The sequence below is a fragment of the Chiloscyllium punctatum genome, chromosome 15 (assembly GCF_047496795.1).
Source record: "Chiloscyllium punctatum isolate Juve2018m chromosome 15, sChiPun1.3, whole genome shotgun sequence".
Taxonomy (NCBI): domain Eukaryota; kingdom Metazoa; phylum Chordata; class Chondrichthyes; order Orectolobiformes; family Hemiscylliidae; genus Chiloscyllium; species Chiloscyllium punctatum.
Genome location: NC_092753.1, coordinates 9,324,828 through 9,343,139, shown reverse-complemented (window position 1 = coordinate 9,343,139; position 18,312 = coordinate 9,324,828). Strand labels below are relative to the sequence as shown.

Here is an 18,312-nt window from a genome sequence, read left to right as displayed (position 1 = left end):
AGGGGGCATAATTGTAAGGTGAAACGCAGTTCACTGGGAATTTGAGCAAATTCTTTTTCAACCAGAAGGTGGTGGGAAACTGGAAGGCACTGGCTGAAAGGTTAGTTGAGGCAAGCAACCTCACAACTTTTAAAAAGTACTTAGAGCACTTGAAATGTCACAACATTCTAGCCTATGAGCCTCATACGAGAAGGTGGGACTACTGTTGAGTACAAGTAGTTCTGCTCTAACCCATGTTTTGTAAACCCGATTTGGTTGTAATGCAATTTGTAAATTGTGGACCTCTTTTTATAAAGTGAAAATCCTGATGGTTATTGCGCGATTCCATCCCCTGTAATACTGGCTGGGTGTGATTTATTCTGCTGGTGCATCTATTGCAACAGATTGTCATCTATGTGCGTGTATTTTTTTGCTTCTATCTACAATTAAGGTACTTTCGTTCGCTTCCATCAGTGAGAAAAACAAGGTGAGAGCCTCAAACCTACTCCTAGGGCTAACGGTTTAAATGTTTCGGGGGTAATACCACACCACTCTCCATCAACTTGACAAAGAACCCCATCCCAGATCAACTCCCACTGCTCTCAGGGAAGCGAACAATGGAATATTTTTCTGGAATACTTATGGGGATCATGCATGGAGTTGGGGGGCAAGCAGCAAGAGAGGGATGTAGGGAGCAAAATAAGCTGCAATTGCAGTGATGTCCAGCGAGTGTTCGAGAGTAAGCAGGGCCTTTTGTCAAGCAGAGACTCAGTTGCTGGCTGTCTGAAGCTTCAACACATGGTGACTTTACAAGACAAAGGTTTTTGTGGAAGGGGTGAGGCGTGAAACCAAGGACAGACCTTTTCCACCCCACCCATCCTTAGGTTATGCCTGATCCAAGTTCACCCAGTCTCCATTTGAAAGGGGTTAGGAGGGGAGAGAATCTGAGAGTCACGGCCCTTCATCCTCTCTGAAACCTGAGATTCATCAAAATCTCCTGCTGTTCAGAGCATCCCAACTCTTTAGCCAACCACCCCCCCCCCCCAAAAAAAAACTTTACTCTCATCAAAAGAAAATTTCCTGCTTTCCTCTTCTTTTTAGAAAATGTTTTTGGGAATAAGTTTGTTGGGGAGAAATGTCTTTACCTGCATTATGAAGTGACTTATTCGCTGGAAATTAGTTAGGAGACATGATAGCATTTAAATAGCATTGAATTCAGTAGCTGGACCAGCACCAGCAAATTTCAAATGGATGTTATTTAATTCAGAAACCCCTTAAAAGTATTTACTGTATTATTTCATTGAAATATGAGTTCAAAAATTTACTTAGACTTTGCTATCATTTGTGTGGGCTAAGTACTATTTTTGTTTTGATATTTACTGATATTTTTGGTGGTTCACCCCAACCCTGTTTTTCCCATAGGCCCCATTATTTTTATTGCACGACTTTCTATAACACGGTGTTGCACAGGAACGCAGGGACCACGTTATAGAACTACCTGTAGTTATTTGTCGATGGGCCAAAGGGCCTCTTCCATATTGTATGATGCTAAATCGAATTCACTTTTCTTTTGGAAACAGAAGTTCAAACAATTCTGTGTCTTGCCTGTGTGTTTATATTAGTTCCTACATTCAATCATCACTTTATTTGAAAAGAGACATCAGCACACATCCAGAACTCAAAACCACTCTCAGTGCATTACGGGCGAGCTTGCTGCGTGCAAATTAGCTACCACCTTTCACACATTGGAACAGTCAGCACACTTTTTAAAAGTGCTTGAGTTTTTTTTGATTGGCCCTGGTTGTAGAATGTGCAATATAAATACTAAAATTGGGGACTCATCTGATATCCCTGAAATGGTGGATACAGAGTATCCAAAAACCCCCAAACCTTCCCTCAGGACTGCAGCTGGTGCCAAAATCAGAGCAGGGGCATAACTCTCACTCTCTCCCCAACTCTGGGAAATTCTCCATGAGAAGGGAGATGGATTTTTCTCTGCTTCCTGGTTTCCAGGGAGGGAACCTCTCTCCTCTGTCTCTCTCTGTGTCTCCAGGGGAAAGACGTTTTTCCTCTCTCTCGCTACGTCCCGAGGGAAAGGGGTTCTCGCTCTCTCTCTCTCTCTCTGTTCCAGGGGTAGGGGGATCTCTCTCTCTCTCTGTGTCCCAGGGGGGAGGGGGGAATCTCTCTCTCTCTCTCTCTGTCCCAGGGGGAGGGGGAATCTCTCTCTCTCTCTCTCTCTGTCCCAGGGGGAGGGGGGGATCTCTCTCTCTCTCTGTCCCAGGAGGAGGGGGGGATCTCTCTCTCTCTCTGTCCCAGGAGGAGGGGGGGGGGAATCTCTCTCTCTCTCTGTCCCAGGAGGAGGGGGGGGATCTCTCTCTCTCTCTGTCCCAGGGGGAGGGGGGATCTCTCTCTCTCGCTGTCTCTCTCTCTGTTCCGGGGGAGGGGGATCTCTCTCTCTCTGTCCCAGGGGGAGGGGGGATATCTCTCTCTCTCTCTGTTCCACGGGGAGGGGGAATCTTTCTCTCTGTCCCGGGGGAGGGGGATCTCGCTCTCTCACTCTGCCCCAGGAGGAGGGGGATCTCTCTCTCTCTCTCTCTGCCCCAGGAGGAGGGGGACCTCTCTCTCTCTCCCAGGGGGAGGGGGAGGGGGATCTCTCTCTCTCTCTGTCCCAGGGGGAGGGGGAAGCTCCCTCTCTCTCTCGGTCCCAAGGGGAGGGGGATCTCTCTCTCTCTCTTTCCCAGGGGGAGGGGGATCTCTTTCTCTCTCTCTCTGTCCCAGGGGGAGGGGGGGGGATCTCTCTCTCTCTCTGTCCCAGGAGGAGGGGGGGAATCTCTCTCTCTCTCTCTGTCCCAGGGGAGGGGGGATATCTCTCTCTCTCTCTCTCTCTGTCCCAGGGTGAGGGGGATCTCTCTCTCTCTGTCCCAGGGGGAGGGGAATCTCTCTTTCTCTCTGTCCCAGGGGGAGGGGGATCTCTTTCTCTCTCTCTCTCTGTCCCAGGGGGAGGGGGAAATCTCTCTCCCTCTCTCTGTCCATGGGGTGGGGGATCTCTCTCTCTCTCTGTCCAGGGGGAGGGGGATCTCTCTCTCTCTCTCTGTCCCAAGGGGAGGGGGATCTCTCTCTCTCTGGCTCTCTCTCTGTCCCAGGGTGAGGGGGATCTCTCTCTCTCTGTCCCAGGGGGAGGGGGATCTCTCTCTCTCTCTCTCTCTGTCCCGGGGGAGGGAGATCTCTCTCTCTCTCTCTCTCTCTCTCCCCCAGGGGAGGGGGATCTCTCTCTCTCTCTCTCTCTCTGTCCCGGGGGAGGGGGATCTCTCTCTCTCTCTCTGTCTCCCAGGGGGAGGGGGAGGGGGATCTCTCTCTCTCTCTGTCCCAGGGGGAGGGGGAAGCTCCCTCTCTCTCTCGGTCCCAAGGGGAGGGGGATCTCTCTCTCTCTCTCTGTCCCAGGGGGATGGGGAATCTCTTTCTCTCTCTCTGTCCCAGGGGGATGGGGAATCTCTCTCTCTCTCTCTCTCTGCCCCAGGAGGAGGGGGATCTCTCTCTCTCTCTCTCTGCCCCAGGAGGAGGGGGATCTCTCTCTCTCTCTCGCTCTGTCCCAGGGGGAGGGGGATGTCTCTCTCGCTCTGTCCCAGGGGGAGGGGGGTCTCTCTCTCTTTCCCTTTCCCCTCCTGGACTCGGGCCTGAGCCTCAGACTCTCGGTTGTTGAATCCTGAGGCGGTTCCGAGCGCGTGCGGACGCTCCCCCTCCCCCCCGGGGAGTCCCCCTGCTCCTCCGCCTCGCGACCCCCGCCCGCCCGCCCGCGCCGGGGCCTTACCTGTGACCGCGCTAACGGCTCGGGCTCGAGCGGCGGCGGCGGAGGCGGAGGCGGCGACTCGCGGCCCTGGAAGCAGGAACATAAAACGCGGGCGGTGCGTTTCGGGGGAAAGCGGAGAGGGTCCGACTGGAGGGGGAGGGGTGAGTTAGGTTTAAAATTATTCATACGGCCTCACCGTGTCAAAATCTCGGGTGTTCACTTCGGTCATAACTGTGTCATTAAGTAGAAATCGTGTCTTTTTTAAAAAAAACAAATATTCTACTTCAGGATCCGGCCCAAGGGTCAGTAAACACATTAATAAACTGACCTGAAATATCCACACACTGTGTCCTCAACTCAACAGCATTCACCATTAAAACCTCATCAATCATAACCTCTTATCTCTCAGTGAGAAACCGAAGATGGAAACTACTGCAGTTACAAACTACTTGAATATATTAACTTTTTTTAAAAAAAAGACCAACTGGAGAGTTGGTGCATTCTTTTGTACTTCTACTGCATTAAACCAGGTTTTTAAATGAATCAGGGTTGGTTGACTTGTCCTCTGTATATTTATGGAAAGGTGACAGTTGGCTCGATATGATGTCTGTGACAGAGAACATTACAGCGCAGTACAGGCCCTTCAGCCCTCACTGTTGTGCTGACCTGTGAAACCAATCTGTAGCCTATTCCTAACCTACACTGTTCCGTTATCATGCACATGTTTATCCAATGACCATTTAAATGTCCTTAAAGCTGGCGAGCCTACTGTTGCAGACAGGGCATTCCATGCCTCTACTACTCTCTGAGTAAAGAAACTATCCTATATCTGTCACTCCTCAATTTATAGCTATGCCCCTTGTGCTAGCCATCACCATCTGAGGAAAAAGGCTCTCACCGTCCACCCTATCTGACCCTGTGATTATCTTATATGTCTCTATTAAGTTACCTCTTAATCTTCTCTCTAATGAAAACAGCCTCAAGACCCTCAGCCGACCCTCATAAGACCTTCCCTCTAAACCAGGCAACATCCTAGTAAATTTCCTCTGTACTCTTTCCAATGCTTCCACATCTTTACTATAATGTGGTGACCAGAACTGTACGCTGTACCCCAAGTGCAGTCGCATCAGAGTTTTGTACAGCTGCAACATGACCTCATGGCTCTGAAACTCAATCCCTCTACCAATAGAAACTAACCCACCGTACGTGCTCGTAACAACCTGATCAACCTGGCTGGCAACTTTCAGGGATCTATGTACTTGGAGACTGAGATCTCTCAGCTCATCCACACTATCAAGAGTCTTACCATTAGCCCAGTACTCTGTATTTCTGTTATTCCTTCCAAAGTGAATTACCTCACACTTCTCTGCATTAAATTCTCAGCCCAGCTCTGCAGCTTATCTATGTCTGTCTGTAACCTGCAACATTCTTCCATGTTGTCCACAACTCCACTGACTTTAGTGTCAGCTGCAAATTTACTAACCCATCCTTCTACACCCTCATCCAGGTCATTTGTAAAAGTTACAAACAGCAGTGGTCCCAAAACAGATCCTTGCAGTACACCACCAGAAACTGAAATCCAGATGAACATTTCCCATATACCACTACTGTCAACCTTCTTCCAGCTAGCCAATTTCTGATCCAGACCATTAAATCATTCTCAATCCCATGTGTGTGTATTTTCTGCAATTGCCTATCGTGGGGAACCTTACCAAACGCTTCACTGAAATCCATATACACCATATCAACCATTTTACCCTCATCCACCTGTTTGGTCACCTTCTCAAAGAACTCAATATGGTTTGTGAGGGAAGACCCACCCTTCACAAAACCGTGTTGACTATCCCTAATCAAATTATTCCTTTAATTCTATCTCTTGTAATCCTTTCTAACACTTTACCCACTACTGAAGTAAGGCTCACTGTTCTATAACGGCCAAGGTTGTCTCTACACCCCTTCTTAACAAGGGGACAACATTTTCTATCCTCCAGTATCCTGGCACTATTCCTGTAGACAATTATGTCATAAAGATCAAAGCTAAAGGCTCTGCAATCTCCCCCTAGCTTCTCAGAGAATCCAAGGATAAATCCCATCTGGCCCAGAGGATTTATTTATTTTCACACTTTCCAGAATCGCTAACACCTCCTCTTTATGAACCTCAATCCCATCTAGTCTAATAGCCTGTATCTCAGTATTCTCCTCAACAACATTGTCTTTTTCTTGTATGAATATTGGTATAAAATATTCATTTCGCGCCTCTCCCATCTCCTCAGACTCCACGCACAACTTCCTACTACTGTCCTTGACTGGCCCTAATCTTACTCTAGTTATTCTTTTATTGCTGACATACCTATAGAAAGCTTTAGAGTTTTCCTTGATCCTACCTGCCAAAGACTTCTCATGTCCCCTCCTAACTCTTCTTAATTCTCTTTTTAGGTCCTTCCTGGATGACTCTTCATGTTTCATCTTTACATAAGCCTCCTTCTTCTTCTTACAAGAGATTCAACTTGTTTAGTAAATCACCACTTCCTCCCTGCCTGACAGGTACATACTCATCAAGGATGCGCAGGAACTATTCTTTGAACATGCTCCACATTTCAATTATGCCTATCCCCTGCAGTTTCTTTCCCCATCCTATGCATCCTAAATCTTGCCTAATCGCATCATAATTGCCTTTCCTCCAACTATAACTCTTGCCCTGTGGTATATGGATTAGTGGTGCTGAAAGAGCACAGCAGTTCAGGCAGCATCCAAGGAGCAGCAAAATCGACGTTTTGGGCAAAAGACCTTCATCAGGAATAAAGGCAGAGAGCCTGAAGCGTGGAGAGATAAGCTAGAGGAAGGTGGGGGTGGGGAGAAAGTAGCATAAACTACAATGGGTGAGTGGGGGAGGGGATGAAGGTGATAGGTCAGGGAGGAGGAGAGGGTGGAGTGGATAGGTGGAAAAGGAGATAGGCAGGTAGGACAAGTCCGGACAAGTCATGGGGACAGTGCTGAGCTGGAAGTTTGGAACTAGGGTGAGGTGGGGGAAGGGGAAATGAGGAAACTGTTGAAGTCCACGTTGATGCCCTGGGGTTGAAGTGTTCCGAGGCAGAAGATGAGGTGTTCTTCCTCCAGGTGTCTAGTGGTGAGGGAACGGCGGTGAAGGAGGCCCAGGACCTCCATGTCCTCGGCAGAGTGGGAGGGGGAGTTGAAATGTTGGCCCACGGGGCGGTATGGTTGATTGGTGCGGGTGTCCCGGAGATGTTCCCTAAAGCGCTCTGCTAGGAGGCGCCCAGTCTCCCCAATGTAGAGGAGGCCGCATTGGGAGCAACGGATACAATAAATGATATTAGTGGATGTGCAAGTAAAACTTTGATGGATGTGGAAGGCTCCTTTAGAGCCTTGGATAGAGGTGAGGGAAGAGGTGTGGGTGCAGGTTTTACAGTTCCTGCGGTGGCAGGGGAAGGTGTCAGGATGGGAGGGTGGGTTGTAGAGGGGCGTGGACCTGACCAGGTAGTTACAGAGGGAACGGTCTTTGCGGAAGGCAGAAAGGGGTGGGGAGGGAAATAAATCCCTGGTGGTGGGGTCTGTTTGGAGGTGGCGGAAATGTTGACGGATGATTTGGTTTATGCGAAGGTTGGTAGGGTGGAAGGTGAGCACCAGGGGCGTTCTGTCCTTGTTACGGTTGGAGGGGTCTGAGGGCGGAGGTGCGGGATGTGGACGAGATGCATTGGATGGCATCTTTAACCACGTGGAAAGGGAAATTGCGGTCTCTAAAGAAGGAGGCCATCTGGTGTGTTTTGTGGTGGAACTGGTCCTCCTGGGAGCAGATATGGCGGAGGCGGCCTCTAAGCCCTCTCTTTTCTCCTCTCCAGAGGTCCCCAACAGTACCCTTCCACCGACACTCTCATTCGTTTGGCCGAACTGGTCCTCACCCTTAACAATTTCTCCTTCAAATCCTCCCACTTCCTCCAGACCAAAGGGGTAGCCATGGGCACACGTATGGGCCCCAGCTATGCCTGTCTCTTTGTTGGCTACGTAGAACAGTTGATCTTCCGTAATTACACCGGCACCACTCCCCACCTCTTCCTCCACTACATTGATGACTGCATTGGCGCCACCTCGTGCTCCCGCGAGGAGGTTGAGCAATTCATCAACTTCACCAAGACATTCCACCCTAACCTTAAATTTACCTGGACCATCTCTGACACCTCCCTCCCCTTCCTGGACCTCTCCATCTCCATTAATGACGACCGACTTGACACTGACATTTTTTACAAACCCACTGACTCCCATAGCTACCTGGATTACACCTCTTCCCACCATACCTCTTGCAAAAATGCCATCCCGTATTCCCAATTCCTCCAACTCCGCCGTATCTGCTCCCAGGAGGACCAGTTCCACCACAGAACACACCAGATGGCCTCCTTCTTTAGAGACCGCAATTTCCCTTCCCACGTGGTTAAAGATGCCCTCCAACGCATCTTGTCCACAGCCCGCACCTCCACCCTCAGACCCCACCCCTCCAACCGTAACAAGGATAGAACGCCCCTAGTGCTCACCTTCCACCCTACCAACCTTCGCATAAACCAAATCATCCGCCGACATTTCCGCCACCTCCAAAATGACCCCACCACCAGGGATATATTTCCCTCCCCAACCCTTTCCGCCTTCCGCAAAGACCGTTCCCTCCATGACTACCTGGTCAGGTCCACGGCCCCCTACAACCCACCCTCCCATCCTGGCACCTTCCCCTTCCCCAGGAATTGTAAAACCTGCGCCCACACCTCCTCCCGCACCTCCATCCAAGGCCCTAAAGGAGCCTTCCATATCCATCAAAGTTTACCTGCACATCCACTAATATCATTTATTGTATCCGTTGCTCCTGATGCGGTCTCCTCTATACTGGGCAAACTGGACGCTGCCTAGCAGAGTGCTTAAGGGAACATCTCTGGGACACCCGCACCAACCAACCACACCGCCCTGTGGGCCAACATTTCAACTCCCCCTCCCACTCTGCCAAGGACATGGAGATCCTGGGCCTCCTTCACTGCCGCTCCCTCACCACCAGACGCCTGAAGGAAGAATGCCTCATCTTCCACCTCGGAACACTTCAACCCCAAGGCATCAACGTGGACTTCAACAGTTTCCTCATTTCCCCTTCCCCCACCTCACCTTAGTTCCAAACTTCCAGCTCAGCACTGTCCCCATGACCCGTCCTACCTGCACCACCATCCCCCCCCCCCCCCCCCCCCCCAGCTTATCTCTCCATGCTTCAGGCTCTCTGCCTTTATTCCTGATGAAGGGCTTTTGCCTGAAATGTCGATTTCGCTGCTTCCTGGATGCTGCCTGAACTGCTGTGCTCTTCCGGCACCACTAATCCAGAATCTGGTTTCCAGCAGCTGCAGTCATTGTTTTTACCCTGCAGTATATACCTATCCCTTTCCATTGCTAAAGTAAATGCAACCAAATTGTGGTCACTATCATGAAAGTGCTCACCTACCTCCAAATCTTAACACCTGGCCTGGTTCATTACCCAGTATCAATTCCAATGTGGCCTCCCCTGTTATTGGCCTATTTACATACTGTGTCAGGAAACCCTCCTGCACACATTGGACAAAAACTGACCCATCTGAAGTACTCGAACTATCCAGTTAATATTTGGAAAGTTAGTCTCCCATAGCAACTATCCTGTTACTTTTGCTCCTATCCAGAGTCATCTTTGCTATCCTTACCTCTACATCTCTGGAACTTTTCGGAGGCCTATTGAAAACTCCCAACAGGGTGACCTCTCCTTTCCTGTTTCTAACCTCAACCCATACTACCTCAGTAGACAAGTCCTCATCAAACATAATTTCTGTCACCATAATACTGTCCTTGACAAACAATGCCACACCTCCCCCTCTTTACAACCTTCCCTGTTCTTACTGAAACATCTAAACCCTGAAACCTGCTATAACCGTACCTGTCCCTGCTCTACCCATGTCTCCAAAATGGCCACAACATTGAAGTCCCAGGTACCAACCCATGTTGTAAGTTCACTCACCTTATTCTGGATGCTCCTGGCATTGAAGTAGACACACTTTAGACCACCTTCCTGCTTGCTGGTACACTCCTGCGATCTTGAAACCTTATTTGTGACCTCACTGTTCTCAGCCTCCTGTACACTGGAGCTACCCATCCCCCTGCTTAAACCCCCCCGAAGAGCAATAGCAAATTTCCCCCCTAGGATATTGGTACGTCTCTGGTTCAGGTGTAGACCATCCTCTTTGTAGAGGTCCCACCTACCTAGAATGAGCCCCACTTATCCTGGTGTCTGAATCCCTCCCTCCCAGTAGCATATCCACTTTGCTAAATTAATTTCAGCCTGTATGATATTGTGAAAGGTGCAATATCATTGAAAGAGATCTTTGCATTTCTCACATGTCCATGGCTGAAAAAATTATATCCCAGGAAGGAAAGCCAATAAACTTGCAAATTGACACAAGCTGATCTGACTTGTATATATCAAGTCCTTGTTCTCTTGGAGGAAAAGGAACACAGACTTCCAGCGGATAACAAAAAATCGTGTGGACACCATGCCTGTGTAACTCTCTTATGTACTGCAAAAGACCACATGATCAGACTGAATGGATCAATGCGTATTTTAACCACCTTGCCAATATGTGGGCTCAGATTCAGCAGATAACAAGGTATGTGAGTATTAGATGTTCCAAGAAATCTGGTTGGCCACATCTACAGATACTGCCATCAGTTTCAAGTACTTAAGTTCTGGACTTCAGAGCATGGTTGGAGGGACTACAATGAACTTGTGGGGCTAAGAATTACTTGGAGAGCACATTTTTAGATGAGGTCACTTCGCAATTTAAGGAAGTGTAGTCAGAGGGGGTTTGGGTGACCACTGGTCAGAAGAAGAAAAGCAGGTAAGCCCAAGAAAGCATCTCACTTGAGAACTTTCTTTTGTGTGTTGGAAAATGGGAAGAGTGACAGTTCGTCTGGGCAGTGCAGCCGAAGCTGAATTGCACAAGGGTGGAAGTGAAGTGGGGAAGAGTATGGTGGTAGGAGACTCAATAGTGAGAGGTACAGGCATTTCTGCAGCCAAAGACGTGACTCAACAACGGTGTGTATTCTGCACAGGGAGGAATAATCCAGTTTGGATGATCGAGGTATCTTTTACTGGGCTCCTTTGTTCTGGCATTTGCGGGGCAGCAAAAGGACAAAGCAACATCTCTCACCACACTCCAAGAACAACAGTTATGGTATGATAAATTATACTGTCCACAAAATCCATCAATCACACAAGAGGTTACATAAACATTTTTACAGCATGATTGATACAATATCCACTTTTAGTCTGAATCTGTCCACTCCAGTTCTCGGCTGCTTGCTAAGTCTGTTGGCCAGACCACTTCTTTTGCTCACCTAGACATATTCATTCCAAATTAAGCCTTTCAGTGTGTTCCCTCCCTCGAGCCAGAATCAAGGATGTCACTGAATGGCTGCCGGGCATTTTGAAGGGGGAGGGGGAGTTGTCAGAGACTGTGGTTCACACAGGTCCCAACGACACAGAGAGAAAAAAGGATGAGGTCCTGAAACAAGTATTTAGGGAGCTGGGTAGCAGATTGTAAAGTGGCACCTCAAAAGTTGTACATAAAACATACAACATAGAGCAAAACAACCATATTTGTGCTGGCCATGATGCTATTCTAAACCAATCCAGTCTGCCTTTAGGTGGTCCACTTCCTAATATTCCTTGCCTGTTCATGTGTCTAAATGTTTCTTAAATGTTTCTATCATATCTGCTTCTACCACCTCCTGTGGAAGCATATTCCAGGCATCTTCCACCCTTTATGTAAAAAATCTTGCCTCACACATCTTTAAACTTGCCCCCTTTCATCTTAAACCTAAGCTCCCTAGTATTTGACATTTCCACACTGGGAAAAAGACTGACTATCCACCGAATCCATGTCTCTCAATTGTATATAGTTCTCTTAGGTTCCCCCTCAGCCTCCAATGCTCTAGCAAAAACAATCCCGGCTTATCCAACCTCTCCCTGTAGGTAATACGCTCCAATCCAGGCAACATCCTGGCAAACCTCTTTTGCATCTTCTTCAAAGTTTTCATATGCTTCCTATAGTGTGGTGACCAGAACTGCATATAATACTCCAAATGTAGCCTAACTAAAGTCTTGTACAGCTGCAAATGATTTGCTAACTTTTGTACTCAATTCCCCGACTGATGAAGTCAAGCATGCTGTATGCCTTCTTTACCATTTTATCCACTTGTGTTGCCATCTTTAGGGAGCTATGGACTTACAATCTCTGGATTATTCATGGTGCCAGGTGCTACTGAATATAGGAATAGGCAAAGTGAGCAGATGAATGTGTGGTTGGTGTAACAGGAAGAGCTTTAGTTTCCTGAATCACTCGGTCCATTTCTGGGTAAGGTGGGACCTGTACAAGTCCAGTGGGCTGTGCCTGAACCACAATAGAATCAACATCCTTGGGGGTGAGTTGCTAGTGCTATTGATGAGGATTTAAAATAATTTGGTGGGGGTGGGATACAGAGTGAAGGTACAGTAGGAAGTAATGCATAGGCAAAATCAAGTCCATCTGAAAGGAGTGCCGATATTAAGTTAAGGTACAAGCGAGCATGATAGGCAAGATGGCATTTATTTTGGTGTGAGGAATTTCATGTGTAAGGCAAATGAATGAGGGTAGTGATTGACACTACAAAGATACAAAGAATGGTACAGCACAGAACAGGCCCTTCAGCCCACCAAGACTGCGCTGATGCATGATGGCTTTCTAAATTAAAAACCATATGGCTCTATGTGTTCTGAATTCTTCTATTCCCTATCCATTCATGTATCTCTCAATGTGCCTCTTAAACGTTGCTATTGTATCTGTTGCCACCTTAAAAATGTGTTGCTGGGAAAGCGCAGAAGGTTAGGCAGCATCAAAGGAACAGGAGAATCTGTTACCACCACCCTCTGTGTGGAGCACCTGCAGGCACTTACCACCCTTTGTATAAAAGACTTGCCTTTCTCATCTCCCTTAAACTTACCCCCACTTACGTTAAATCTATATCTTCTAGAATTGACATTTCTATCCTGAGAAAAAGACTTCTACTAGCCATTCTATCCATTGATCTCATCATTTTGTAAACATGTATCAGGTCACCTCTCAACTTTAGATGTTCAAGTGAAAACAGACCAAGTTTGTCCAATCTTTCCTCATAGCCAATGGCTAACACATAACTATCACATGGAGATGAGCTATTGTTGCTAACATGGAGAATTGGTTGAGGGAGGGGCATGAGTGGCAGGTCAGTAATCTGGGGTATAAAATCTTCAATCAAAATAGTGGTGAGGGAGGGGTGTAAAAGAAGAGGAGGTGTGGCAATATTGATCGAGGAACCGATTACTGCAATAAGGAGGCATGATATCTTAGGGAGTTTCTCAAAAGAGGCTATGTGGAAAAAACAAAAACAAAAAAGGGGCAATTCCATTGCTGGGAATGTGCAATAAACCTTCAAACAGCCAGGGAGAGATAAAAAGATATGTAGGCAAATCTAACAGAAATGCAAAAATAATTGGCTAACCAGTAATGTGCTGCAAGGGTCAGTGCTGGGTCCACTGCTTTTCGTCATTTATATAAATGATTTGGATGAGAATATAGGAGGTATGGTTAATACGTTTGTAGGTGGCACCAAAGTAGATGGTGTTGTGGACAGTGAAGACAGGACCTTGATCAATTGGGCCAATGGGCTGAGGAGTGGCAGATGGAGTTTAATTTAGATAAATATGAGGTGTTGCATTTTGGGAAGGCAAGCCAGGACAGGTTAATAGTAGGGCCCTGGGGAGTGTTGCTGAATAAAGAGACTTAGGGGTGCAGGTGCATAGTTCTTTGAAAGTGGAGTCTCAGGTAGACAGAGTGGTGAAGAAGGCGTTTGACATGCTTGCCTTTATTGGTCATAACATTGAGTATAGGAGTTGGGATGTCTTATTGGCCATCTCTAGTTGCCCTTGAGAAGGTAGTGGTGAGCTGCCTTGACCCGCTGCAGTCCATATGCTGTTGGTTGACCCACAATGCCTTTATGGGAGAGAATACCAGGATGTTGATCCAGTGGCAATGAAGGAACAGCGATTTATTTCTAAATCAGAATGGTGAGTGGCTTGGAGAGGAACTTGCAGATAGTGGTGTTCACATATATCTGCTGCCCCTGTCTTTCTAGATGAAGCAGATGATGTGGTTGGAAGGTGCTGTTGAAGGATCCATGGTGAATTTCTGCAGTGCATCTCATAGATAGGACACACTGCTACTCCTGAGTGGATGGAAGAGAGTGGATGCTTGTAGATGTGATATCAATCAAGTAGGCTGTTTTGTCCTGGATGATGTTAAGCATCTTGAGTGCTGTTGGAATTGCAAGCGTACAAACAAGTGGGGAGTATTCCATCACATTCCTGACTTGTGCCTTGTAGATGAGTGAACTGGCTTTGGGAGTCAGAAGATGGGTTACTCGACACAGTATTTGTAGTCTCTGATTTGCTGTTGTAGTCACTGTGTTTATATGGTGAGTCTAGTTGAGTTTCTGGTCAATGGTAACTCCAAGGATGTCGATAGTGAGGGATTCAGTGAGGCGTTGAATTTCAAAAATGATTAGATTGTCTCTTATTGGAGATGGTCATTGCCTAGCATTTGTGTAGCATTAATATTTGCTGATTTTCAGCCCAAGTTGAATATTGTCCAGATCTCATTGCAGTTGAACATGGATTGTTTCAGTATCTGAGGAGATGCAAATAGTGCTGAACAATGTGCAATCATCAATGAATATCCCTTATGATGGAGGGATGAAGCAGCTAAAGATGATTGGGTCGAGGAGTTACCTGAAGGACATTAGTGAGCCAGGTAGGTTTTTCCACTAAGCGGCAATGGTTTCATGGTCACCAATGGATTTTTACTTCCAGATATTTTTATTGAATTCAGATTACACCAGCTGCCATGGCAGGACTCAAACCTGGATCCACAAATCATTAGTTGAATTTTGGATCAATAGTCCAGCAAAAAAACCTTCTGCCCTTTCCCTGAAATCCATGCCTCCTGGTCATTGATCTCTCCATCAAGGGGAAAAGTTTCTTCCTGTCTACCCTATCTACCCCTCTTATAATTTTATATAGCTCAATCATGTCCCCTGTCAATCTCCTCTGTTGTAAGGAAAACAGCCCCAGTCTGTCCATATCTCTTCATCACTGAAACCGTTGTCCAGGACTACACAAAATTTGATAGAATTTGTGGTAGATACTGAAGGCTCAAGCGACAGAAGCCCTAGAGGGGAATAGAAAGGAATATAAAAAGTGCAAAGGGTAACTCAAAAAAGAAATCAGGAGGGTGAAGTGGGAACATTAACAAAAAAAAAGCCACTGGCAGGTAAAACAAAAGAAAGTTCAAATTTGCTTTATAAGTATATGAAGGGCAAGTGTAACAGGGAAAGAGTAGGGCTTTTTAGGGACTAAGGTAGGATTATATCTGTGGAAACAGAAGATGTAGGTGAGGTCTTAAATTCACTATGGAGAAAAATTATGCAGCTATAAAGTCAGGGAGGGGGACTGCGATATGCTTGAACAAAGTAGCATTGAGAGAGAGGAGGTATTAGCAGTTTTAACAGGCTTAAAATTAAATAAGACCTCAGGTCCAAATGAGATGTATCCCATATTGCCTTGGGAGGCAAGGGAGGAGATTGGAGGGACTGACATTGATCTTTAAATCTGTGGCCACAGGAGAGGCAGCAGAGGTCTGGAAGTCAGCTAATGGAGTACCATTATTGAAGAATGGTGGAAGGGATAATTCAGGAAATTACACACCTGTAAGACTAACATCAACAATCAGGAAACTATTGAAAAACATTCTGAAGAACAGAATTAATATCCATTTGGAGAAGCAAAGATTTATCAAGGATATTCAACACGGCTTTGTCAGGGGAGATCATGTTTGACAGATTGAATTTTTCAAGGAGATAACTAGATATGTGGATAAGGTTGTGTACTGGATGTAATCTATATAAATTCATAAAGGCCTCAGGTAGGAGACTTGTCAAGAAGACAAGAGCCCATGAGACCCAGGGAATATACCATACTGGATCCAAAACTAGCATAGTAGCAGGCAGTGTTCTCACAAATTCTTTGTTTACTTCTGTGCAGATCTCTGAGGTATGTGCACGGCAGCAACTTCTGGAACCGGGAGTCAATGCTGCAATTGACATTGGCATGTGGAGTGCTGTGTGCAGATCCTTGGAGTGGCTGCACAGCTTTCAGGGAATGTTGGTGGCAGGAGGCAGAGGACAAGTCAAAGATTGCTTTTGAGATTGGAAATATGTGAGTCCACTGCCATACCACAGGGGCCCCTTCCTTTTGAGTACTTTAGTGATCTCGACAGGAATGTAGGAGTAATGATCAGTGGGTTTGCAGATTACACAAAAATTGATGGTATGGTAAATAGCAAGGAAGAATGAGTTAGAATATAGGATAATATAGATGGGCTGGTCAGATGGTCAGTGGTAAATGAATTTAATCCTGAAAAGGGAGAACTAAAAAGGTAAGGGTGCACATGTTGAATGGTAGGCTCTTAGGAATTACAGAAGATTAAAGGGACCTTAATATACATGTCCACAGCTCCTTGAAGGCAATAGGGCAGATAGAGTCAAAACGTGTGACACTGGAAAAGTACAGTGGGTATAATGAAGGTCTTATGCCTGAAATGTCAACTGTCCTGCTCCTTGGATGCTGCCTGACCTGCTGTGCTTTTCCAGTGCAACACTTTTCGACTCTTGACTCTCCAGCATTTGCAGTCCTCACTTTCTCCTACTAGGACAGATAGATAAGGCGGTTAATGGAGGAATACGAGATATTCGCTTTCAGTGTTTGAGACTTTGAATACAAGAGTGAGGAGGATGTAAAATTAGTTAGGCCACAGTCGGAGTACTCTTGCAGCACTGGTTGTTAATACAATAGAGAGGGAGCTGAAGAGATTCACCATGAAATTACCTGAGCTGAAGCAATTTAGTTGTAAAGAGAGATTAGATAGGCAGGGGTTGTAATCCTTAGAGTAGGGAAGGCTGAGGGGGACTTGATTGAAATGTGCAAAGTTATGAGGGGCATAAATTGACGAGACAAGGAAAAAAAACATTTTCCTTTATTAGAGGGATCAATAACGACGTTGTAAAGGGCAGACAGGGATTCAAGGTTATTTTTTATTCACAGGGTGGGGATTATCTGGAACTCACTGCCTGAGAGGGTAACTGAGGAAGCAACCTTCACAACATTTAGGAAGTTTAGAGGAACACTTGAAGCACCAATGTTATGGCCAAGTGCTGGAAAATGGAATTCAGGAGATTGGTGCCTGATGACCAAAGAACTTCTTTCCATGTTGTAAAACTCTTTGGCTGTATGATTATGGTGTAGAGTTTTGATAGACTAAGCAGGGAAACTCAGTTTCAACTGGCATGTGGGTTGGTATCTGGATTTAAAATAAGCGGAAAAGAACTAGAGGGAAATGAAAAATGTCTTCATACAGATTATGATGATTTGCAACACACTAATTGAAAGTAGGATTCCACTGGAACTTTCGAATGGCAATTGCCTATATTTGCAATATACTTGTATTCAAAGCCTTGAATAATAAAGACAAATATCCCATGTTCTTTCTGAACCACCTTATCTGTTTGTCCTACTGCCTTCAGGGAGCTATGGACATGTACATTAAGGGCCTTCCGATCCTTCATAATTTCTTCAAGCCTACCAATTAACATGTACACCCTAATCTTTTTAGTTCTCCCAAAACTTTGCAACTTTGCAAAATTATGGAGGAAAATACTGGCATTGGGACTAAACTGGGAAGCTTAAAGGGCTGGCAAAAGCACACCAAATTAAGTGATCCACCCTACCATTAGTCCTCTAAAATCAGCTGCTTGCCTTTGACCTCCCCATGAGTTTTGAGAAATTGCTGCTTTTGCAGATCAATCATCCATTAAGCTGGTCACAACAACCTTTTTTTAAATTTTCTTGCAATAGCATTGAAACCTTTTGATTTAGAAAGGGAATAATTTAACTGTGCTGACAAACTTACAGATAAGAAATAGTTGTAGCTTTTTAACATTCATTTTATTTCCTTTTGATTTTAAGCTTTTTTCTTTCTGTTCACCTAATCTTTCTTTCTCTTTCTTCATTTCTCTTTTCTTACCAGATTTCTCTCTAATTGTCTGTATTTCTTTCTCTGTCTTTCCTTGTCCTTTCTCAGTCTTTAATTTTCATTGGTTAAGGAGACAGACCTGTTGCCCTTTTTTTAATAACGGTCCCAGATGCCTTATTATCTCACAATCAGCTCAAACTTCCACTACTTTGCATTGCAAAAATATTTTATGCAAACGCTGCAAGAAAATCTCTATAACTAACCTTTCAAAATTTCCTGCTCCTGAAACTCTGTCATTGGTCTGATGGGTTGCAAGTGACAGATCACAAGGTCAGAACCAACTTGCATTCATTAGACTTATGAAATGCTTTACAACTG

At 45.9% G+C, this 18,312-nt stretch overlaps 1 protein-coding gene across 4 annotated transcripts in view; it reads right to left on the bottom strand.

Moving 5' to 3' along the window:
• The window catches only part of esd (esterase D/formylglutathione hydrolase), a 33,043-nt gene extending 28,853 nt beyond the window's left edge, over nt 1-4,190 (bottom strand). The window contains exon 1 of one of the 4 annotated variants that reach the window (XM_072584582.1): nt 4,095-4,190. In XM_072584582.1, coding sequence (XP_072440683.1) covers nt 4,095-4,158 — 64 coding nt within the window. In that variant the 5' untranslated portion in view covers nt 4,159-4,190. The other 3 variants (XM_072584584.1, XM_072584580.1, XM_072584581.1) reach the window with 3 other exon arrangements.
• Nucleotides 4,191-18,312: the final 14,122 nt, after the last annotated feature.